Source organism: Trichosurus vulpecula, chromosome 1 (genome assembly GCF_011100635.1).
Source record: "Trichosurus vulpecula isolate mTriVul1 chromosome 1, mTriVul1.pri, whole genome shotgun sequence".
Taxonomy (NCBI): domain Eukaryota; kingdom Metazoa; phylum Chordata; class Mammalia; order Diprotodontia; family Phalangeridae; genus Trichosurus; species Trichosurus vulpecula.
In genome coordinates, this window is record NC_050573.1 from 92347487 (window position 1) to 92373373 (window position 25887).

Below are 25887 nucleotides of genomic sequence, written 5' to 3' on the forward strand. Positions count from 1 at the left end.
CTCAGTTCATCACAGAAAAGTCAGGATTTGGCTGATCTCTATCACTTTGACTCCTGGGATATGTGGGAGAAGAACGGGATGGGAAGACTGAGAGCCTGGTGTATCTGGAAACCTGAAGTTTTCAACATTGCTATTTTGGGCACTCATTTGGACTTGCTTTTTAGTTCTCTTCTCTTCTTACTAAGAGCTAAAGAGCTTTTGGTTCCTAACATCTGTAAGAAATAACTAACATCAACTATCTCACCTTTGAACTTGCCACTAATAATTTCATTCCTTTTGTACAGTGAGTACCCTGAGAGTGAAAGCTAGTCATAGTACGATGGAGGAAAATGGCATCTCAAATGTCTATGTTACCTTAACGGTACTATTTTTACACACTATACAATTGTACACATAATAATATACATATTGCTTTCTACTCTATTGGTAATGGTAACTGATTTATACACAGCATAACAGTTTAAAAAGCACTTTCCACACAGCAACCATAGAGAGAATCATACTAAAATAGAAATAGTAACCCTACATTGCTGGCTCTAAGCCACCTGCCCATCTTTCTATTGTTCCATTTCACCTGTTCTGCAGTGCATACTCTCCATCCCCCCTTGTCATATTGTCCTCTCACATCTCATTACCTTTTCTCACACCATTCCACATCTATCTAGAGTGGACTCCCTTTCACTTCACACTATCCTCATTTGCAGCTGCTGAAGTCCATCCCAAAGTTTGAGTTCCAGTTTAGATTTTCCTTAAAGCCTTCTCTGATACAGTCCCCAATAACCTCCCAAGGTGAAAACAGAACTGTCTCAATTCAAATTTCTCAGCCTTCTCCATCAGCCTCTTCCTGCCGTTGGGCAGCAAGGTGGCATGGTGGGTAGAGTGCTGAACTGGTGTTGGCAAGATCTGAATTCCAATCCTACCTCAGACATTTACTAGCTATGAGACGCTGGGCAAATCACATAACTTCTCTTAAGCTCTCTTCTCATTTGTGAAATGAGGATAAATATAAAGCTACCTTTCAGGGTTGTTGTTAGGCTCCAATGACGCACTATGAAAGCTCTTTGTGAACTTTAAAGCACAATGTAAATGCCGTCCATTGTTAATTCTGTTCTGTTTCAGTTGCTGTTCTAATAATGTGTCCTTCCCTTTATAAGTATCTTAAGAACTGGGATGCTGTAGAATTGTGAGCTTTAGACTAGAAATGGATCCTAATTGTTATAATAATAGTGATAGCACTTATGCTGACACTTGTACGCCTTAAGGTTTGCAAAGCGCTTTACAGATAATCTTCACAACTACCCTGGAAGGTAGATGCTTTTATTGTTCCCATTTTGCAGATGAGGAAATTCAAGTAAATTAAGTGAATTGCCCAGGGTCACACAACAAATGTCTGAGGTTGAATTTGAATTCATGTCTTGATGATTCCAGGTTAAAGGCACTATCCACCTTCTTGTCTTAAAGATCATCTAGTTCTCCAGTCCATCCTATATTTGAAATATTAATTCTCTATGTCACATTTCCCACATGTGGTCTTCTGACCTTTTCTGAAAAACTTTTAATGAAAAGAAAACGACAGTCTCTTGAGCCAACCTGACCTATAATTGGGCAATTCTAGTGGTAAGGAAGTCTTCCATATATTGAGCTGAATTTTATCTCTCTGTAATCATACCTATTAGTTCTAATTCTGCCATCTGAGCTCAGCCAGGAGAAGTCTAATCTGTCTTCCCTATGACAGCTTCTCAGACAGTGATCATATTGTCCTAAAGTCATCTCTTTTTCAGGTTAAACATCCCTACTTGCTTTAACTAATCTTCATATGGCGTAGTTTCTAGTCCTCTTACTGTCCTGGCCATCCTCCTTTGGACATTTTTCAATATTCTTCCCAAAATACAATACTTCGATCTCTATGCAGCACTCCATATTTACTCAGACTACAGCAAAGGATGATGGACTATCTCCCTCGGTCTGAATAATATGCTTATATTCATATAACCTAATGTCACATGAGCTTATATGACTACCATATCACAGTAAATTTTTGTTATTGTATGAAAATTTTAATTCACTAGAACCCTTACTCTTGTCTAGCTATGTCCGCTTTATCTTATACCAGAATATTTGAGGTTTTTTTAACTGATGTGCTTTATCTTTATTAAATATCTTATTATTAGATTTGTCCCTCATCCCAGTCATATTTGGATCCTGTTTCTGTCATCCAGCATATAAGCTATCCCTCTCAGCTTCATGTCATCTGCAAATTGAAAGGCATGCCATCTGTGTTTTCATCCAAGTCATTGATAAAAAATGTTGAAGAGAAGAAGACTGAGTACTGAGCTCTGCTTTAGTCATTCAACTGTCCATGACCTTCAAAGAATGTTAGAACAGAAAATGACCTCAGGGAACATTTACTCCAACCCCTTCATTTTGAAGATAAAGTGAGAGATTGAGCTGTTGAATTGATCTATGGCTACATGATTAAAACCAAAACTACATATGCTCTCAGTTATCCATGTTATTCAGCCCTCCCTCCTTTCTGATACATTTTAATTGCTTCATAATTTCATCTTTGCAAACATACCCTCTCCAAGTGAAAATCAGAGCCTATCCATTCCCTCTAATCCTTTGAAAGTTATTTCCATGTCTTTCCTTTGAATATCTATCTGTCACATCACAGGTCTTCATCTAGTTGTTTTAATATGTCATTGATTCTAGTTTAACATTCTAGCTTTCCATCTGTTATCTGTCACCATCAATACATGACTTTTGTTGTTGTTCAGTCATTTCAATTGTGTCCTACTCTTCATGATCACATTTGAGGTTTTCTTGGCAAAGATACTGGAATGGTTTGCTATTTCCTTCTCCAGCTCATTTGACAGATGAGGAAACTGAGCCAAACAAGGTTAAGTGAAGCCCAGGGTCACACAGCTAATAAGTGTCCAAGGGCAGATTTGAACTCTTAAGGATGTCTTTTTTGATTCCAAGCCCAATGCTCTATCCATCTAGCTACCCCCAGTACCTGACCAGCCTACTTCTATTGATGTGTCTCTGATAGTCTTTCTGATAGTCCCTGATAGTAAAAATTCTGCATAAAATTAATCTGTAATAATTTATAGTATTACTGCAGTGTACCATACATTGAGTTACCCTAAATATTTATTCTTTTGGTATTCTTGAATTCCCTGTTCATTACAACAAAATGTTTGATATATTCAGGTAAGCTGAGGCCAGAACAGAGACTTTATACTATTTATACTTGTATCTCACTTAATACTTGACAAAGTACTCTACACCTAGCATTCACCTGATAAAATATTTCGTGAGGTTAGTTGAATTGAATTCTTGACGATAATTACCAGTTACATGTGTGTGTAAATTCAGACTTAAAATCTTTTCATTTCCAACTACTTAATCTAGTTTGTTCATTTGATAAATTCCTTGTTTGTTTGTTTGTTTTTAACTTACCTGAATCTAAATGACTGGTTTTCAGATGAAAGGGCCCATATCCTGGCCCCTCATAGCATGAAAGTTTGAAATTTGCAGCCTAAAACCTGCAGAAGTTGGTAAAAAGACACTAGTTAGGTTTCTTTGAGTTCAATTGTATCCCTTCTTAACTACTGAGTCAGCTTATCATCCTTCATGCTAGACTGGTGTTAAATAGCCACCTTGCTGTTATATCACAGGTCTCCTTTGAGCTCCAACACAAAACCAGTTGTAGAAACTTAATAAATTCTGCTCCAAAGATTGAAGAAAAGTTTACATTTTATTTTAGGAATTTTTACTTAATTTTGAGGGAAAGCTAATTGTGAATTTAACTAAATTAATTTGTAATATCACTTAAATGTAAATTAAACTTAAAAAAATTTAAATTGACTAAGATTATACCAAAAATGTGAGAGAGAGAACTGGTATTCATTGATTCCTAGTACAGCACTCTTCAATGCTGCCTTTTCAAGACCATATCCCTGAGGATAATGTGGCATTGTGGAGCAATTATCATCATTGAGCCACTGCATCTGAGTAAAGAATATGCTGAATTGCTGTGATTTGTTTGCCCAGTTAGATGGAGGACCCTGCTTTGGAGGTCAGCATCCTCATGTAGGCCCGTTAATTCCTTCGATGGTCATAGGACATACCACTAATCCCAGCCAAATATATTAATAACTATGGGAACGGAGGCAGAGAGAGACAAAGAGAGATGAAATCTACAGATGGGTCTCCATTTCTCTTCACATAATAGGTTTGAATATTGTAGAGACTAATATTGATAGCTTACACTAATATTGTCTGTGCACATCTTTTTTAGTTCTCACAACAGACTTTCAGGTTAAGAAGTACCAAAGGTCACATGGCTAGGGGGGTGGTCAGTTTCCCTCTGCTTCTTAGTAGAAGTACAAAAAAGTACAGTTATTCACTAATGATTTATTAATCATATCATTAATTATTAATATTGACAATAATAAGCTACCTATAAATTTCTGGTATTAGAGATGTTTCTGTTATCCTTCATCAAGGCAGTTTCAATCATTGACAAAGATTACAACCCCTCCATGACTTATTATATTCAATTCAACAGTATTCCACAAACACTTGTTAAATTCCTGCAACCTATAAAGGACTATGCTAGATTCTATGGATACAAAGAGCCATCAGGTAATATTTTTGGCAAAAACAGCTAACAACATATGTGGAAAGAGGACCTACACCAATTAAACCATAGATATTTTCAAGTTGAAATTGAAGGAGGGGTTCCACAATGGAAAACTGTCAGGTGACAGTCAATATAATTATCCGACCTTTTAGTGCCATCTTTTATAAGGGAAGGAGGGCCTCAGGGCCTTAAGGTACATGAAGTTGGTGTTAGAAAAAGCTGAGAGAAGGATAGATACAATTCCATCTTGCCCTCACAGAGTTTAAGGAAAATGAGAAACACAAATAAGGGCAATACAAAGTAGAATGTGAGAAGTACGTGAGAGGAATACAGGATTTGATGAGATCTGATGGGTTAACGGAGATTTCTTGAAGGAGGTGACATGAGACCAGGGTCTTGAAGTAATAATGAGGTTAAGCTCCTGGGAATTTACATTTTTGTTTAAAAAAGTAGGGAAGTGAACCTATTAATAAACTCATTTTTGTCTTACAGGTTTACAAAGTGCTGTGGTTTAGAGGAGTTAAATGACTTTTTTCTTAGTTATGCCATTAGGAAACATCAGATCTAGGTCTTGACCCCAAGTTCTTGACTCCAAAGACAGGGCTTTTTTTTCTTCCCACCACCCTTCATGTTGAGACCCTGAATGCATCTGTATATTTTCCCTTTCCTCAAAATCTAATGTTTGACTAGTTAGCACTCAGCTTTTCTTCATATGCAAGATGGTCTGGCTCTTGTAGTCTCACCTTACTTTACCTGACCACCTTCCTGGGGAATTCTCATGTAGTTCTCATTTTACCACAATCACAGATTCTCAGAGTTAGAAGGGACTTTTAAGGACAAATCCAACCCTACAAGATTTTATTCAATGGTATTCCTAACCAATGGCACTGAAGAGGTAAAAGGTTGAGAGGTGCTGGACACCCCAAAATAGGGAACCATATGTTTCTAGGGGTGATCGCCACGGCCCCAAAATGCCTACGCGCCGGGTCCTGCCGAAAGAATTCGACTCAAGCCTTCTCAGCCAAGGGAAAAGACAAAGTTTATTAGGGATTCACCATAATGGGCTGTCTTAAGAAATCCCCCCCCTTCCCCCTTGTGACGCCTGTTTCCACAAGCGGGCCAGATTCAACCTACTGAATTAGATTGAATCTGAGCACCTTCATCGAGGCAAGACGGAGATTATATACACAAAGATTGTAGGAGGGATTGAGGGGTGGTCTGGGGTGACTAGAGGAGGGGTTTAGGGGAGGGTCTTGAGGGGAAGTCTAAGGAGGACCAGGTGAGGTCAGAGTCCAGGAACCAAGAGAATAGAATTAAGGGCAGGAAGTTCCTGAAGGAATATCAAAGGTTGGGAAGTAACTGAAGGCATGCATATCTAAAGTAACAATAGAGGGAGAGATCTGGGCCCAAAGACAATGTGAGGCTTGTGGCCCTAGGGGAAGGCCAGATCCAGCCGGAAGACTCAGGGACAGCTCAAGGGGGTTCCCAGAGACTGTGCCCTCATCAGCACCAGTTCACTGATAGAAAACTTATGATGCTATGAAACCCCCACTAATTCCTGTGTTACAGTAGTTCATTTCACTTTGGGTTAGCTCTAATTCTTAGAAAGTTTAACTCTTTAGATTTCCTGGTTAAAGGTCCATATACTGGGTAGTAATCAATTTCTGTTTCATATGTAAAAGAAGTGGAATATATTAGTCTAGTCATTAGTCAAGAGACCTGAATTCTGTTCTCAACACTTTTCACTGGGTTGGTGTGTAGTCTTGAGCAATATATTTGCCTTCTGTAGGCCTTAGTTTTTTCATCTTTAAAATAAGTTTGTGCTCAGTGATCTATAAGGGCCCTTTCAGCTCTAAGATTCTAGGCCTCTGATAGAACTCAGACTCTTAAAATATGAATGTCCATATTTGTGCACTAAATTCCCAATGGAACAAAAAAATATAATTGTGTGATTTGGGACAAATTCCTCTCCCTCTCTGTGACTCAGCTTTTGCATGAATAAAATGGGAATGGGGAGGTGGGGACCAAAAGTTTCAAAAGAAGGTAACAGAGCCCAAAAAGCTTCTATCTATTGCTATAGTAACATCGCTACAGCATCATACCAGTTTAGTCTTGAGATGATGATCCCATTGTCTTCAGAGACTGTTTAACTGCTTGTGAATTATTCTATTGTTTCCATAAAACCAGAGCTTTCTCCCGATTGTTGGAGAGGCTGTGAATAGACATCGGTGGTTAATGTAGTAGCATTAGATTGTGCTTAGCAAAAGGGCATATAGCATGTCTAGAGACCACACAGTATGGTAAAAGGAACACTGGTCTTGACTTGGGTTTCAAACCTAGTTCTACCCCTTACTGGCTATATGACCCTGGAGGAGTCACACAAACTTTCTGAGCTTCATTTTCCTCATCCATAAATTGAGGATGATATCTCCACTCCATACTTCACAGAGTTATTATAAGGAAAGCAATTTGCAAACTTTAAAGCACTAGAGAAATGCGACCTCTTGGTATATTTGATAGCGCTATTAATATTCATGTAGATTGTTTTTAACTACATGACTAATGTTTTTTTTTTAAGCCAGGAAGTGATTTTGTAGATTGTAGAATACAAGAAGCAAGAACTGGAAGGGACCTTAGAGATCATCTAGTCTTAACCTTGTCATTTGATAGCTGAGAGAACTAAGGGTCACTTAGGGTGAAGGACTTAGCCAAGGTCACAAAGGTATGCCTTGAGATGTAAGGATGATTGAACTCTGGAGGGCCAGTGGGAGGTGGGTATGCTCTTTGTCTCCAGCTTTCCCTTAGAAGAGCCACCCAATGCTTAGGCCTATTGTTTGTGTCTTCTTTCCTTGGGCACAGAGACTTTTGAGACGTCCAAAAGTTGAAAAGAACTATGAAAGTTTGTCAGAGACTCAGCCTGCTGAAGAGCATAGCCCCAAGGAGTGAACTCTAAAGTCCAACCCAGCAGTGAGCTGACCGAGCAAACCAAGATGCTAAGTCTTGCCAGCAAAAAAACAGTTCCAACTACTAATGATGTCACATTTGAGAAGTGAACTTTATGTGAATACTTTAAATCTGAGGCCAACCTTCTCAGGGCCAGAGGTGGTAGGGGAAGTTTGCTCCTGGTTTGTGTACTTATGTTCTCATTGTATCTTCTCAGGAAATATCTCTTTATAAAAGCTAAATTATATTAACTGGTTAAATTGCTAATTAATCAAAGGTATTGATAATGTTGAGATGTTGACTGGGCACTAACAGTTTTTTTGAGGAGACATACTCAAATGGGGGCTCAAGTCAATAAAATTATAGAAAACTCTCATAATCTTTTAGAGTTACCCTAGACCCCTGAAAGAAAGATAAACATAGCCAATTCCTCTCGAGGCTCTGCTCCAGACCCTTTGGACTCCCTCTACCATGTCATGCCTTCTTGCTGTGGAAGGTCATTCCATCCCTGTGCCCCCTTTCTCTGACTCATTGGTTCTCCCAAAACCTCCATTTTAAGGCAAGTTCCCAAACTAGTCATGCCTTCATTCTTCTCTGGACTCTATTCCTGACTCTCTGAACTTTCTCCAACATGTCCCCTCATGGATACCTTCCTACTTTTCAATTCCTTTTCATATGTTATTGTCTCCTATTAGAATGTAAGGTCCTTGAGGGCAAAGATAGTCTTTATGCTTATATTTATATTTCCTGCACTCATTGCAATGCCTGGCGCATAAAAAGTGCTGTATTAATGCTTGTTTACTTGATTTGACAGATCTGGGTACCTGATCTGCTTGTGTGAAATCGGATGATAAGTATTCCCAGGTCAGAAAGACCTGAGTTCAAATTTAACCTCAGACACTTATTTAGCTTTGTAACTATAGGCAAGTCACTTGTTTCAGTTTCCTCTGTGGAAGTGTGGTAGTGATTCAGTTGTTTTCAGTTGTATCTGACTTTGTGACCCCTTTTAGAGGTTTTCTTGGCAAAGATACTGGACTGGCTTGCCATTTCTTTCTCCAGCTCATTTTACAGATGAGAAAATTGAGGCAAATAGGGTCAAGTGACATGCCCAAGATTTTACAGCTCATGTCTGAGGCCAGATTTGAACAGAGGTCCCCCTGACTCCAGGGCCCACCTCGCTACCTCCACAACTGTAAAATGGAGAATAATAAAAACATGTACCTCTCAGGATTGTCGTGAGGATAAAATGAGATAATTCTTGTAAAATGCTTAGCACGATGCTTGTCACATAGTAGACACTTAATCACTTAATCCTTCACCCTGCCCCTCTATGATGTGGAGGAGTTGTGCAGTGCATCAGTGGAGAGTGCACCCATACTAATTAAATCATAGATCATTCAGAGTAATATAGGAGTGGTATAGCAGTGTATAACATTTCCTGATTTTTTTTTTCATTTCCTTGTTATTCATTGTTCTCCTTTCTTAGTTCTAATTCTGGTGATTTGCATTTTTCTGTCTTTTGGGGGAAAAGATTTGTCAGTGGCTTCTGTTTTATTGATATTTTATCGATTTTCTAAAATCACAGAATTTACATTTTGGAAGGTTCATCCGCATCCACCTAGACCAATCCATACCTTAAAGGAATCTTCCCTAAGATATGTTGTATTTATTTGTTTGTATTTATTAGTCCAGTTGCTTTTTTACTTACCTTATTGCTGCTCTTATTTTGAGTTTGTTTTTCCTATTCTTCCTATTGTTTGTAGGCTTATTGCTTTGTTCCTTTTACAAAGACTTCAAGTATAGATTAATGATTATATTTCTTATTTCTTTCTATTGATATTTAAAAGTGTCACTTCCTCTGGGAAAAGTTTTGGCTGTATCTTCAATGTTTTAATATGTGGTTGTATTTTCATTGTATTTTGGGGGTTTCTCCCCTGACTCAACTGTCATTTTAGAAATTATTTTCAATTTCTATGTAGTTGGGCATCTTTACGTTTTTATCATCTATTTTTAAATTTTATTTCCCTGTGGTCTAATTCAGTAGTATGTAAAATGTCTGCCATTTATGTTTGTAGACAACTTCTTATTCAGAACCTCAGTTTTCCTTAACTTTGATTTACCCATCTTTGAAGCGACATGGGGAAGCAAGTGTTGAGGGGATCCTCAACCAGCTGGTCCTGGAGCATCTCCAGTTGGCTCCTTTGCAATGGGGTGAGTAATCTCTGAAGGATAAAATAGTTTTGCTTGGATCTAAATTGTTTCCTTAATAATCAATCATTTAAAGGTTAGTTGTTAGAAAAACCACAGATATTCAGGTGACATTGCCTGAAAACCTTTACAGTGGAAGAAGCTACTAGAAGATAATTTTGTTACAGTCGGATCTCTGAAATTGTACTAGCTAAGCTCATTAATTGAAAAACGTGAAGTCTTCATTTCAACCTGGTTTGAACTTTTTGACTCTTGGTTCTACGTCAGTATTTTGAAGGTGCTGACTACTTTGGGTGAGATTTGGTTTGCTACCAAAAGATATCAATATATACTTTGTTTGGTTTGTGTTTTAGGTTTCTCTTTTGATCCAAAATGGCAAGTTATGATTTCTCAATAAGCTTGTCTTATGGATATGTTATTAGTGTTTATTGCAATGTGATATGTGGGTAGTATATACTGAGCTTTGGGATTATATTGAATGAAGCCTGCAACAAGTAATCTTAGAAGGGTCAAGTAGCTTCACCTGGACTCAACCATTAGTCATAGTTTCTTGAATTTAAATCATGTTAGGATAAATGAGTCTCCTTGTTCACTTTTATGGGCAGGATGCAAAAGCATGTATTTTGAAAGTGACTTGAATAAGGATATACAGCACAGAAAGGATGACTATTTCTACTTCCATTTGTTATTATTAACCTTTCATTTAAAGGTTTACCTTGTGGCATATATAGGAACAGATATTGTGGTCTGTTTTCTTTTTTCCTAAGCATTGAGTACTCTGCTTTTCTTTAAGAAAGAACATACCACACTGCTTTGAAATCAGAGTAATTTTTTATAAGTATATTCATTTGACATGATGCTGTCACAATATGAGCCTCTTTTAGATCAAATCTTATAACCTATGTTGTTTAAAAAAAACATAAACCACAAGAACGTAAATTATAGCCCTTTCACCATTATCTAGTTAATGAACAAGATTTACCTACTCTGTTGCAAAGGCTCAGGAAAAGCACCTACTGCTATACTCTGACCCTCCAACTTCTCCCTTGCCCCTGACCTCTTCCACTATCCTATTCTGAGATTGAAGAGTCTATCAATTCCCCATTTACTTCCCTACATCATAAGTTGCCAATCCAGAACTTATAGAATGAAGATTTTTGCACTCTGCAAAATATCTGGTATTCCTTTTATTAACAAGGATCAAAGTATGTCCTTCTAGTAGCTTTGAGCCCATCCTGGATCAGTGTCATAGGTTCTGACACAACATTTATCTGTCAGGTTCACTAAGTATTTATTAAGCACCAACTATGTGCTTTTTCTATGCCCCACACCAGGGCCTGGGACTGCAAAGACAAAAATCAAAACAGCCCCTACCATCATGAGACTTATATGTTGGAGAGACTATAACATGAGAACTGATAGTTAAGTTTAAAATGTATACAAAATAATTTCTGAAGTAAAAGCACTAGCAGCTTGGTGGAGAGTGAGGGGAAGAATTTGAGGTAGAGGGGAATGGAGTAGTATGGGCTAGGAGATTTTCTTGAGTTGAGCCCTGCAGGAAACTAGGGATTCTATGAAACATGATGAAAATGGAGTTCATTCCATTCATTGTATTCTACCAGTACAAAGACATAGACGAGGTATGACTACTGGATACAAAGAAAAGGGAATAGGCCATTTTGGTTAGATTATTGAATTCATGAAGGAGAATAATATGAAATAAGCCTGGAAAGAAAGGCTAGTACCTAATTGTAAAGGACTTAAAATGTCAAAGAGGGGAGTTTTTTTTCCCTTTAGAGGCCCTGGAACTTCTTGAGGAAGGGAGTGGCATATTCAGAACTATCCTCTTTAAAAATTAAAAAAAATCATCTGGCCTGTGACTGGCATAAGGAGATCCCAGGGAAGAAATTCTCTCTACCAATGCAGATTAGTGTCTTCTCTTAATTCAGTTATAGAAAATTACCTGGGGCATTGGGAGATTAAATGCTTGCCCAGAATTACAATCCAGTATATGTCAGAGATAGTGCTTGACCCCAGATTTTTCTTCCTGAGGCTGACATTTTATCCACTATGCCATTCTTCTTTATGGTTGTACCTATGTTTTAGGAATATTAATTTGCAATGACAAGGATATTTTGGAAAGAAGCGAAACTCGAGGAAAGAATACCAGTTAGCAGACTGTTGCAATAGATCAGGGGAACCAGAAAGATGGAAGTTTTCTCAACTTGGAGAAGTTAGGAAGAAAGATGGGGTTGGGAGAATAGGGGAATACATATAGGTCAGAGAACTCAGCTTATTTTTTATTATCTAGTTTATTTTTAAAGCAATGTATTATCAGTATCAAATCACATATTCAACAGATGTCACTGCATTTGTCTTTGCTCTTTTTTTACTTACAGATCATTGTAAACAATAATCTCAGTAGGTGGAAGTCAGTGCCAGAGTTCCCTTGGGGTTCTATAATTCAGGATTCTGGTGGAAAATGATCAAATTAATAAAATATTGGATAAGTTCACACCTACCACATGATTATTGTCAACAGAAATGACCTTTACGGCAGAGATACTAAGGAAGGGAGAGCAAGGATGCAAGTACATAGTCAGGGAAAGAAGGTATGGTGTGAAGGAAGGAATGGATATAATTAGATGACACAGATGGAAGCTCATTCTTATCTGTTTATTTCCCAAGATGTAAGTAGCTGCATTGGGTATTTCCCAGCATCAGTCAGGCCTCTGATGCTGGTGATCTGACTAGGTCCCTTGCTTAGCTTTATTGAAAGTAGTTATTGAAGAGGATGAATTCTATGTACTTTGACATAGCTGGGATACAGGATGTTGTATTCTGGAGCAGGGGTCCAGAAACCATAGCCTATTGACCAAATCCAGCCTGCCACGTGCTTTTGTATAGCCCATGAACTAAGAATGGCTTTTATGTTTTAAATAAAGTTTAAGATGACTCTTATGTTTAGATTGAGATAAATTTAGATGCTTATGCCTAAATGTCAGCTTTAATGTCAAGGCAGATATGTTACAGTATCTGACTTATAGTAGTACTAGGAAGCTTATTCCTTATTCCATGAGCTTCTAAGGATAAAGTTGGAATTGTTTGTTCCCCTCCCCCACCCCGAAAAGTGGTATTTATAAAATACAAACTTAGTTTTTCTTGAAATCATAAAAGAGCAAATTGCAAAGCTTTTTTTTTTAATTTTGAGTCTGTGCTGGATAATTCTACAATACCAAAACAAAATTATTGATTAGGTAGGTATGTATATGGGTGTATGTATGTATAAATGACCCATCTCTTACTGTTGACCAGAATTTATAGGATTATGAGTGTAATGCATACTCCTATACTCCACTGGATCTGTGATCTCATTGGTCCGGGTATTGCCTTCAAATCTTTCCTGACTCTTGTGCATTCCCTTTGATAAGTTCATTACAGGGGATTCACCTAGTGTTCCTGGGACCTTCATCAAATTCCCTTGGAATTTTATGGATGTCAATGAAGCACACGGGCTACTAGTCATCCCTTAGTCTCACTATATATGAAGTAATTGATGTAATGGAACTTTATGAGGTGCTTTGCACGAACACTTCCTCAGTAGAAAATGTATGAGCTATGCCTTATCTGTTTGGAATATTGGGAAATGGATAACACCACGCTAATGTTGAAGACTAATGACCCCTAGAAGTTCTGACATTGGAAATTGTTGGGGGGGGGAGGTCAAGAATGAAAGTTCCTAGAATGTAGAGCTTTGAACAGACCTTATAGATCATGCCTAACTACTTCATTTAATAGATAGGTGACATGACTTGCCCAAAGTCACATAGCTAGTAAGTAGAAGAGCCAGAGTTCAAACCTGGGTCTTCTGATTCAAAATCTAGTGTTGTTTTCATTAATCTATATTGGAAGTAGCCAGAGAGGCAAGATCAGAGGTTCCTACAGAGACAGGACGGCAGTTGATCATTTCATTGGTTCATGCCTAAGTAGATGAGAGTAGAGCTAGCAATCCCTAAAAACTCTTCTGGCCTCTATAAGGGGTTTTAGAAAACTCTCTATATACTCTTCAGCCAAAAGATTTGATGCTATGTAAATTTCATTTTGTTTCCTTACTCTTGGCTGTTAGTAAAGTTGTTTAGAAAGAAAAAATTACACCTCTATCTTCAAAAGATCACATAAACTTCTTGGGTCAACTAAAGAAAAAAGAAAGTGTTCCCACTAAGGCTGAACATGGACAGGTATCAGAGGGAAGGTATCCCCTAATCCTACCATCCCACCTTCTGCATCCTGAATAAGTATGGGTAAGAAGTCAGGGTATGATTAGTGAAGCCAAAATAAAATACTGATAATACAATAATACCTGTCTTCCTCCTTAGCAATATATCTTTCTTCCTAAGTGCAAGGAAAGGGAGAAAAGCTTGATTGATTGGATTTTAGGCTAGATATTGTTGGACAGTAAACAGCTGGGTACTACCGTATACAACCTGCTCAACTTGCCAGTTGTACCTCTGTTTCCTTCTCAGGGTTACTTAGTAACTGTTGTGTGATGTAGATTGTTCCTGCACCCTAGATATTTCCAAACATCTGTTCTTTGTGAGTATATTAGTCAGCACTTCTGTCATTTATTAACAAATAATGAATTAGTTTTGGTTGATTAAGTACATTTGAAAAAAAATCAAGACATTGTCCATCATTTGTAAAGATTGTAAACTCTCTACAGTATGCAGTTTTTAATGCATTGTCTATGCATCCCCCACGTGTCTCAGATGGTATTTTACTTGGAGCTTAGGGATGAGTATGATAAGCCTAACAACTAAACGAATTGGTTAGAATGTTAGAGGTGACAAGGTCCTTGGAACATCAGTGTGTAGAACCTGAAGGAACTGTAGAGATCATGCAGTCCAGTCCCTTTACTTGACAGAAAAAGAAGTTCAGATACAGAGAGGTTGATGACTTGCACAGGATCACAGAGCTAGTAAGGTATAAGCTGGGACTCCAATTGAGGTCCCATGATTTCTCTTCCAGTGCTCATCTCATTTCCCTAAGGCCCTTAATAACAAACTTAACTGTTGCCTCTTTTATTTCATACTTAGGAGCCGTTCCAAGAGATTTGAATTTCTCATCTGCTCTATAAAGTTACCGGGAGTTATATGATGGAATAAAACTGCTTACACAGCATGCAAGCATTGAGGTTTTATATCAAGAGGGAAGGGGGAGAAAATCCTTTAAGTTTTACGAAAGAGCTGAGGCTGGAAGTCTAAACCTCTGCATGACAGATGCCAGGTTATCTACCTCAGATAAGCACAGAACTAATAAGACTTAGCTAAAAATAGTTTTCTCAGTACCTTCCTTCAGACAGGGCCTAGGCTGAGACATGGTATGAAAAGCCAACAGGACTGCCAAGAAACATGTTTTGTCCCTTCAAATTTAGACCAAGAGAAGTGGGACAGACTTAGGAGATGCACAGAGGTAACTGTAGAGAGGACTCCAATGTCAGACAGAGGATTGGATAAAATGACCTCCAAGATTCCTTCCAATTCAAAGTCTGAGTTTTTGTTGGTCTGGTTTAAAAGAATAAGTTCAAACATACTGACACCTATCAGCACACAGTACTGGCACATAACAAATGTTAACTAAATGGAATGGAATCATAACTCTTCTTTCTAGAAAAAGGTGAAAGTCTCTTGCCCAAAGTTACATGGTTGGGACTAGAACCTGTCCCTTCTTGGAATGTAGAATGATCTCCCTTGTTGATTTAGTGGCACCACAGCAAAGGTTTTCCAGAAGTTCTTGAGATCTGATTCTATTAGGAGCTTTACAGGGTTAGAGCCGCAGAAAATGACTTGGTATGTAATATAAACTAAAATATAAATGGGCTCATTATAGAGGAAAGAATAGGCATCACATTTGGAGAAAGAAGACTTGAGATTGGGACCTAGATCTACTACTGACTTGATCTATACCCTTGGGCAATTGCTGTCTCTCTGAGCCTTATTTTCTTTACCTTTAAACAAAGAGATTGGACTAGATGATCACTATGGTACTTTCTAACTGACTCTGAAATCCTGTGATTCTCAATTTCATCTGATAATGAAGACTCACAGACTTAGAGCTGGAAGGGTCCACCAAATCTCAACTCCTTCATTTTATAGATGAGCAAACTAAGACCCCAAAAGACTGAGTGACTTGCCTAAGGTTCTCAGGTAATAAACATCAGAGGCAGGATACTCTTTTTATGGTACCATGCTAAATCCTCTCCAAACCAGAAGGGCCAACTAATTAATATTCTGCTTTACTCTTTATGAAATCTAAGTTGTTAGTTTAACTCATAAAGCTACTGATTAATTATTCTGTTATTATGTTATATATAACTAAGGGTTAGAGGCATGTGAAATGTTTAGTTTGTCTGCAAACTACTTTGCTGGTTGAAACATTGATAGACTAAACTTCTCAGCTGTTTCCTTGCCAAATCTTATGGCCAATTCTCAGTTCTCATCCTCCTTGATCTCTTTTCAGTCTCTGACAGTGTTGATCACCCCATTCTCCTTGATATCCCCTTCTCTCTAGATTACCGTGACCCTCATTTTTCTAGAACCTCACTGTTCTCTACTTGTCTCACCATCCTTTCTAATCTCCTTTTCTGTATCTTCATCCAGGTCATTTCCACTGAAAATGGGTATTTGCTGGGGCTCTGCTGTCTTGGGCTTTCTTCTGTTCTGGGTGTATACTGTTTTGCTTGATGATTTTATCAGCTCTCATGGATTCAATTATCTTTTTGCTAATGATTCTCAACTCTATTTATCCAGCCCCAACTTCTTTCCTAATTTCCAGACTAGCATCCTCCCAGTTAACCTAAACTTACAATCTAGGTATCATCTTCAACTCTTCAATCTCTCACCCCCTCCATATCCAGCCTTTTTCTAAGTCCTATCTATTTTACCTTTGTAAAATCTCTTCTGTAGGCCCCCTTCCATCTTAAAATTACACCTCAACTATTAAAATAGCTTTTTGGTTGATCTTTTTGCCTAAAGTCCCTCCCTACACTAGTCCACTGTCTATTCAATTTTTAAATTGATCTTCTTAAAGCATAAGTCTAACCACATCTTTCCTATATTCAGTAAACTCCAATAGTTCCCTATCACCTGCAAGATCAAATGTGAAATTTGGAAATAGAGCCATTAATACCCCTCCCCTTTCCAGTCTGCTTTATACCTTATTCTCCCTCACATACTCTCCAATCCAGAAACACTGGCCTTCTATTCCTTGAAAAAGATAATTCATTTCCAACTTCATGTATTTTCACTGGCTGTCTCCTATATTTGGAATTCTGTCCCTCCTCATCTTGTGCCTCTTGGCTTCATTCAAGTCAAACTTAAAATCTCACCTTAAGCTTTTCCCTATCCTCTTTAATTGCTGGTAGTTTTCTCTTATTTAATATCTCCAGTTTATCCTGTGTGTATCTTGTTTGTCCAAAGTTGTTTAAAATGTTATTTCCTACATTAGACTGTGAGCTCCTGAAAAGAAAGAACTGTCTTTTGCCTTGATTTGTATCCATTTTGTTGTTCTTCAGTGGTTTCAGTCATGTCTGACTCTTGGTGACCCCATTTGGGGTTTCCTAGGCAAAGATACTGGAGTGGTTTTCCATTTCCTCCTCCAGCTCATTCTCAGGTGAGGAAACGGAGGCAAACAGAGGTTAAGTGACTTGCCCAGGGTCACACAGCTAATAAGTGTCTGAGGCCAGATTTCAGCTTAAGAAAATGAGTGTTCTTTACACCAGGTCCAGCACTTTATCTACTGTGCCACTTAGCTGCCCTTGTATTACTAGCACTTGACATAATGTCTGGCACATAGTGGGCACTTAAATGCTTTTGACAGACTGACTGGAAAGTTAATTTTTTAAAATACAGTTACCAGGAAAATGTTTAGACTTGGTGTCACAGTCTGATATTTTATATTGCTTTATGATTTACTAAGTTATTTCTGGACGTTATCTTGTCTGATCCTCATCAGAGACCTGTGAGGAAGAGCAGCTATTGTTAACTCCAATTTACAGAGGAAAAAAGAGAGGTTCAGATGGGAGAAAGTGACTTGGCCTGTTAGTTAATCTCATTAGCCTCCGAACTTGTACTGCAAGGCTCATTCCACTTCACCATCCTCCCTCCCCACTATACTGTTAGGCTGGGTGGTGGATAGAAAGTTAGACTTGGAATCAGAAAGATCCAATTGTGATTCCACGCTCAATCACTTAATAACTATGTGACTGAGTACAAGTTGTTCAATCTCTCTGTGTCTCACTTGCTTTACTTGTACAATGAAGGCGTTGGATTAGATGGCCTATAAGGTCCTATCCAGCTCTAAACTACAATCTCGTGACCTAGGTTAAAGCCAGAGCTGATACAAGACACTTGTGTGTTCCTGGCAAAATTAAGTCAGCATGAATTTATTAAGCACTTACCATGTGGTGCTCAGGGGGACTAGACATTTTCTCTCAACCTCATGCCTCTCAAACCTCTTCAAAATAGGAATTGAACGTAATATATAAACTACTATCAGCTTTCTCAGTAGTTCTGGAATAGCAGTAACCCAAATAAGGTAACAGACCAGCAAACTAACCACAAAGAAGGCGAATCCCTGACCCTTAGCATCCATAGCCACTCCTTCCTCACTACCCACCATGCTCCTGGAAGCATGGCTACACAAGCCAACCTACCTTTCTGCAGCAGAAGCCAACTTTACACCTTGACACCTCTTCCCCATTCTCCCAGTGCCACAGAGATTCAAAAGGCAGATATTTGCTCAAGGTATGATGGTTCTGCATAACAGAGCTTGGAGGAATAGAGAAAAGCGGGGCAGGACACATGAAAATATGGCTGTGTGAGACTCTACTAAGTCTGAGGAAAAGAGCCCGTCATCAAGATGGGACCACATCTGTCTCCCCAGATGTTACTTGGGGCAAGATAGAGGCTGCTGAACTGTTAGTTCTCCAGCATGGGAGGAGGCTGAGATGTTTTGAGGTCTAGACCTCAGGGAAACCACCCTCAAAGGGAAGGGAATCAGAAAATAAGCAAGAGGAGAAAATAAGGGGAAAAAAACCACGGAGATTACCAAAGACCTCAGGAAAAAGAAAACTCCATTAAAGACTTTGAGCATAAAGAGATGAAGCAGTGGGGAAGATATCAATAACAGGAGGGCCTACAATCAGTTAAAATATTTTTCAGGCACTTAGAAATATGTATCTAAAGAGAAAGAAAAATGAATCAATGAGGTAGAGGACTTTATGGATTCCCAAGACAGCATGGAATTATAACTGGATGTTCCTGAATGTTTAAAAAGAGAAATAAGAATTGTAAAAGTAGAATGTATGGCCTACACAACAGAAGTAATTGATAGAATAGAAAATTTTAATCCATGGTGGCACATCTCACCAAAGAAATAAAAGAGAGAGAGAATAACTGATTGGAAATGTAAATACATGGAAGTGAATGGCAATCCAAGAAGAAGAGAAACTAAAGGTAAAAGCACTGAAAGAAAGCATGATCTCCATACAATCAAAACATATTGATTTTGAAGAATGATGATAGAGATAAATTGAGCAGTGTAGGACTCTCAGAAGAACAAAAATAAAAAAAAAATTTGAACACCACAGTGCAGGAAATAATACAAGAAAACTTCCCAGAATTTCTGAACATGGAATACAGAGAGCTGATTGATCAAATCCACAGAGTAGCTCTGGTGGTGGTGTTGGAATGAGACCTATGCTATGAATTCCAAGACACATAGTAGTTAAGTTCAGCGATTCCACTGACAAAAACAAATTCTGCAAGTGACCAGAAGAAAGACCTTCAAATATAAAAGGAGGGAAATTTAAATAAAACAAGACTATTCTGCACTGACCAGAAACCATAGAAAATGCAGAAGGAAAGAGAATAATATGTTCTGAAAGGCAAAGTGCAGCTCCCTATAATTTGAGTCTAATCATAAATGAAAAAATAAAGATGTTCAATAAAGGAGAAATTGAAATATTCCTAGAAGGAAAACCAGATCTGAAGAGATTATTTGCTTCTCAAACATCCTCAGACAACAGAGAAACAAGAGTGGTAAACAAATAAAACAACTAAGGGTAACAACAAAATAAGAGCAGAGAATCTGTTAAAAGATTTATTTCTAAATGTACTTCAGGGAAATTGAGGGGATGCCTCTCAGTTGGAAAATGGCTGAACAAGTTGTGGCTTATGATTGTGAACTGGCTGTGTACTGGCTCATAAAGATATTTACTACTCTGGACTATCATATGCATCCTGGACTCCTCATTATGTGCATCCTAGACTTAGACATTTATATACTCCCTACATTTATCTTGTCTAACAAGACATTGATGGGGGGCAGCGTGGGTATTTCTCAGTCAGCCCTGACCATTAGTTGACTTAGTGATGTTTCAGGCCTAAAACTACACCTCCATGTAGCTCCCCTTTGGGCTTTTTCCCAGTAAACTCAGGGTAAAATGCCTCCGCAGTAGATACTCAATGTGCATGTTCCTTTAAGAACTGACCACTCCTTAACCACTCCCTAATCTCACCTTGAATCACCTAGTTACCATATTTAGCAAATGTTTTACTATAGTTTATCGTATATAAACTTTAACTGTAGATCGCAGGTTCCCAGAGAATTCTTGCCTGCTGAAAAGCATAACAATAAATCTTTGCCACCTTGACTTAAAGAATGCTTGAGTCCATGAATTCATTCCAGACCCTATCAAATACTCTGGTCTTTGGGGTTCCTGAACCCCTCAAACCCTGTCAGATCAATGGAACAGTAGAGCCGAAAGAGACAAAAAATGGAGCTTAGTAACTCAGTGTTTGGTAAAGTGGAAAATGTAAATTATTTAATTAAGAACTACCTATTTGATAAAAATTGCCAGAAAAACTCAAAAGTAGTCTGGCCCAAATTAGACTTAGACCAGTACCTTATACCAATAGCCACTCCCCAGTGGATAAGTAGTCAAGGGATATGAGTAAACAATTCTAAGAAGAACTGCGCCAACTATTAACAACCACATGAAAACGCTCCAAATCACTAAAAATAAGGGAAATACAAATCAAAATAACCCTGAAATTTCACTTTGCATCCTATAAATTGGCAAAGATGACCAAAGATAGAAATAGTCAATGTTTGAGGAGTTGTGAGAAGTTAGGCACAATGGTACATTTTTGGTGGAATTGTGAATCAGTACAATCATTTTGGAAAACAATTTGGACTTATATAAATGAAGTAATTAAAATAACCTTATCTTTAGCAAAGAATTGGGGAAAAAAAGGTAGATGCCCATCAATTGGATTACATGGATGCAGTGGAACATTACTGTGCTGTAAGAAATGATGGATGATATTAATATAGAGGTATGTGTAGAGCAAGTCAACTGATAACAAAATTCATTACATCAGAGAAAACAATGTACACAGTGACTACAACAATGTACATAGAAAGAACAATCACATAGCCATACAAATCAAAAGTGAATGTTGAAAATTATAGAGAACAAGCATGTCTCAAAAGGTGAGATATCAGAAGACATTTTCTAACTCTTTTCAGAGCTTCAAGGTTCACAGGTGTTATACATTGCACATATTTTCAGAATTTTTTTAATATATTGATCATCTATGCTGATTTTTTCCTTTTCCTTTTTTTTATCTTTAAAAATACTATTTCTTATGTATCATTCCAGGGAAAATTGGGAATGCTGGGGAAACTATAGTGATGTAATAAAATATATCAACAAAACCTTTTTTTAAAAAAAAAAGAAAAAAACGTGTAGTCAGGAGTTGTAACATCTTGTGTGAGGAATAGTAAAGTGACCATTGTTACCAGATAGAGTAAAAGGAGAGAAATAAGGTGCAAGAAGCCTGGAAACATAGGGAAAAAACTCTCAAAACCATTAATACATGCCATTTGAATTTCCCCCACATACATACATAAGTACCAGAGAGAGTGTAATTTTCTCGCATTAAAAAAGTTCATTTATAAAAAGTCACATTAAAAAGATTGCCTGGGGCAGCTAGGTGACGCAGTGAGTAGAGCACTGGCCCTGGAGTCAGGAGGACCTGAATTCAAAAGCGACCTCAGACACCTGACACATGTACTAGCTGTGTGACCTTGGGCAAGTTACGTAACCCCAATTGCCCTGCCAAAAAACCAAAAAACAAAAAAAGAAGAATGCCTAATCATCCCTTTCCCCCCTCCATCTTCTCTCTTACACCTAGTCCCAATTACTGAGTTCAAAGATTTTGCTAAATGCTATTTATGTTACTTTAGGCAAGTCACTTACCTCTTTTAGAGTCAATTATCTTTTATATGAAGGCACTGGATTGGACTACCCCTGGGACCCCTTCTGTGAATCTGTGAGTCTAAGTTCTACTATTAACAAGTTGTGAGCAGCCCAGAAGCTTCCTTCCTACCGTTCCCTGCTCTCTCATTCTCATCCACACCAAAGGCATCCCTTTGGTTTCCCCATCCCTGTTTTAATTGCCCTTCTGTTGTCCCCTCTGGAATCCATCTTCTGTTGTCTGCTTTTCACAGTAGACCTATCTCCGAAGAAATCACTTTGTATTTTTCTTGTATTTTATTTATATGTATTTCCTCCAATAGAAGGTAAGGTCTTTGAAGGCAAGGACTGTCTAATTTTGGTTTTGGTTTTTAATCTCCAGAGCCTAGAACAGTCCCTGAAAAAAGGTACTTAATAAATGCTTGTTGATTCATTGTTTGATTGAAAAGTGTAAGAATTTGCCATCATTTCCATCCCTACCTCAGACCATTCAGTGTGGGGTCTACATGTTATTTCCTAAGGAAGGTGATCCCTAATTTTGGACTTTCTTTGGGTATTATCTGAAGTTTTCAATATGTAGGAACTTTGTGTTGTTGGGGTCTCAGAAATAGCCATAATCTCTAAATTCATTTTTATTTATAAAGTTGTGCAACTTTTAAGTTCTAGCAGGCAGCTAGGTAGTGCAGTGTGTAGGACTAGACCTAGAGTTAGGAAGACCTGAATTCAAATCCAGCCTTGGACACCGACTAGCTCTGTTTACTTCAGTTTCTTCAACTATAAAATGGGAATAAGAACCTCTCAGGATTGTTGTGAAGATCGAATGAGCATATGGTAGGTTCTATATAAATGCTTCTTCCCTCCCTTCTCCCTTCCTTTTTGTGATCTTGAGATATCTGAAGGTCTCTTATAGAAATAGGAATTAGCCTTCCTCTAAGTTGTGTGACCCTAGAAAATAGAACTGGGACTAGTGGGAGGGATTCCAGGGTAGGTAGATTTTGACACAGCAGAAGGAAACACATGGTAACAATGTCACAGTAGAATAGATGTAGCTATAGAATAGCATAGGGCAGGTAGGTGGCTCGGTGGGTAGAATGCCAGGCCTGGAGTTAGGAAAACTCATCTTCCTGAATTCAAATGTGACCCCAGACACTTACTAGATATGTGACCTGGGTAAGTCACCTAACCCTGTTTGCCTCAGTTTCCTCATCTGTAAAATGAGCCGGAAGAAGGAAATGTCAAACCATTCCAGTAACTTTGCCAAGAAAATCCCAAATAAGGTCATGAAGAGTCAGACGTGACTGAAAAATGACTCAACAACAACATGAAATAGTGTGCCTCAAGCACACTATCCTCTCACCAAAAACTTCCAAGTGCAGGCTGTGTAGTGAAGTAACTAAAATGACGTGATGCAGGAATTCATTCAGCATGGTAGAATTTTGAATTAGATAATCTCTGAGCCCCTTCCCACTCTGAGCTTTTTTTTATTCTAAAGTCCTATTTAAATGACTTTTAAAATATTATTTTAAGACTATGATCCTGTAATTATTATGTTCTGAGAGTCTGTGATTCTAAGATTCTAAGGATCTAAGAGTTCTAATAAGCTTGTCAAATGAATGAAGGTCTCTAATACAGTCCCCTCCTAACATTTTCTTCAGTCTTTATAACATGAGATTGCCTCAATTAACCTCTGTTCCTTTTCTTCTGTGGATAGTCTTTTAATCTTTTCACAGCTCTTTTATCCTTTCCTTTCAAGTGGTCCAAAAACACTAGTCACTTACTTCCTCTAATTCTCTTATTGTCTTCTAGTTGACTGTTCTTTTGATAGGTCCAGGCTATGCTGGCTATTTTCCCCGTGGTTTACCTTAGTGACTTTAACTCTATCTTTTATTATTCATTTCTTAATCTATTCTTATGTCCCACAACTACCCTTGCTTCTTAACAGGAATTCTGAAAACATTCATACTTTGCATATGTCCCACACTTTCCTTTCTCCAAACTTTTAATCTACTCTGTCCTATGTCTGGAATTCTTACCTTGCCCACCTCACCTGCTGAACTCCTGACCATTTACCCATCCTTGTAGACGCAACTTAAATGTTACCTTCTCCAGCAAGCTTTCCCTGATTCCTTAGCCAGTAGTAATTTCTCTCTCCTCTTAATTCATTGAACTTTGTATACCATTCACATATTTAAAGTATTCTAATTTTCATTAAAGTTGCCTCTGAATCAATTTTGTCTGTTACTAATAAACTGCATATTGTCTACAAATAGGAACTGTGCTTCAATTACCTTTTTATTTTACCCACATCTAGGGAACCTATCTAACCTCTAGACTCAATGCCACTTCTAACTAGCCATGTAATGTGGAGTAAGTTATTGGTCCTTTCTAAATCTCCATTTCTTCATCTTGAAAATAAGAATAATAACTTGTGATGGCAAATAGGCCATTATTAAAATTAAATGATATATCATCCAATTATATGTAATTTTATTATGTATCATTCAGATTCTAATTAAGATATGTCATGAACTACATGTGACTTAGGTTACACAAATATCTTTAATATTGCCTCTAGGGTGTTTTTCAGTTGTAAAGTGATGGAATTAGACCAGATTGTTTCAAAAGTCCCTTCAAGTGCCAAGTGAGTTCTAGGTTAGACTCTCAATGCATTTCTAAATTCATTTGACTACCAAATGTGTTAGGTCTTTAAATATATTGAAGGAATGCATAAATATTAGTATGAAGAGCCTTATATATGAAGGAGCCCCTAGGATAAATGGGGATCATAAATATTTTATCTCTATCATTCCATACTCCAAGGTGTCTTTCAGTTGTCACATTTCATCTTCTCCAATTCTATATTCTTTTTCTGCTCTTTAACATTCTGCAGTTCTATGAAGATAACTCAGTAGCATTGACACATGATTCTTCTCTGAGAACATAGAGCTTCTTTTAATGAGATAATAGAACAGAAGGTAAAAGAATTGTGCTGAGCTTTAAAAAGACAAGTTGATTAGAAAAGAGAAAACCAAAAGAAATATAGCAAAAGAGAAAAAGAGGGTCTAGGGCAGTCATTGGTACATGGAAAGAAGATTATTTTTAGTCACCTTACTAGACTAGGAGTAAAAAGATCTGGCTTCTAGTTTCAGCTTTGCCTCCCATTCAGATTTGGTAGCCCATTTTAGTTTTCTGGGTCCTACATTATGGGCTTTTGCTAGATGACAGCTCAGTTCCCTCTTTCAACTATAATACTCTATGTTTTTATATTCTCTCTTCTAAGGTCCTTTGTAGCTCTAACATCATGTGTTCTAAAATTGTATATCCTCATGTCCTTTCAAGTAAAATTCTATGTGTGGAAATCCCTCTTAGCTTTAACACTCAGTCCTTTAAGGTTCCTTCCAGCTGTACCATCCTAAGAATCTAGAAGTTGGTAAATGCTCCATTAGGGTGCTTTTTGAAAAATATTCAGAGACTATCTCCTGAGTTGTCCATTCTTGTTGTGGGTAAGAACAAAAGACATTTTTTCTCTTTTTTAAGGTTATGACATTAATCCACAGTCCTAGCATTGCTATTCCCTCTGGTGTAGATTCCTGGGTATTTGAGTGTATGGTGCAAGGAGAAGTGCCAGTGTTCAGTATTTCACTATTTTCATATGATCCAGCCATCCTAAAGGTATTTGGTGTCAGGTGTTAAGCACCTAAAGGCGCCTAATTATTTTGTAGTACTGTGTTTAAGTGTTGTGAGCAACATCAGCCAGTTCATTTTTTAT

The 25887-nt window shown here is 37.8% G+C and overlaps 1 protein-coding gene across 2 annotated transcripts in view; it reads left to right on the forward strand.

The window, feature by feature from the left end:
* Positions 1-25887, forward strand: part of TRAPPC9 (trafficking protein particle complex 9) — a 1018418-nt gene that overhangs the window by 714770 nt on the left and 277761 nt on the right. For both annotated transcript variants that reach the window (XM_036742028.1, XM_036742029.1), the window contains one exon: positions 9712-9802. In XM_036742028.1, the coding sequence (XP_036597923.1) occupies positions 9712-9802 (91 nt within the window). The remainder of the gene's footprint in view (positions 1-9711; positions 9803-25887) is intronic.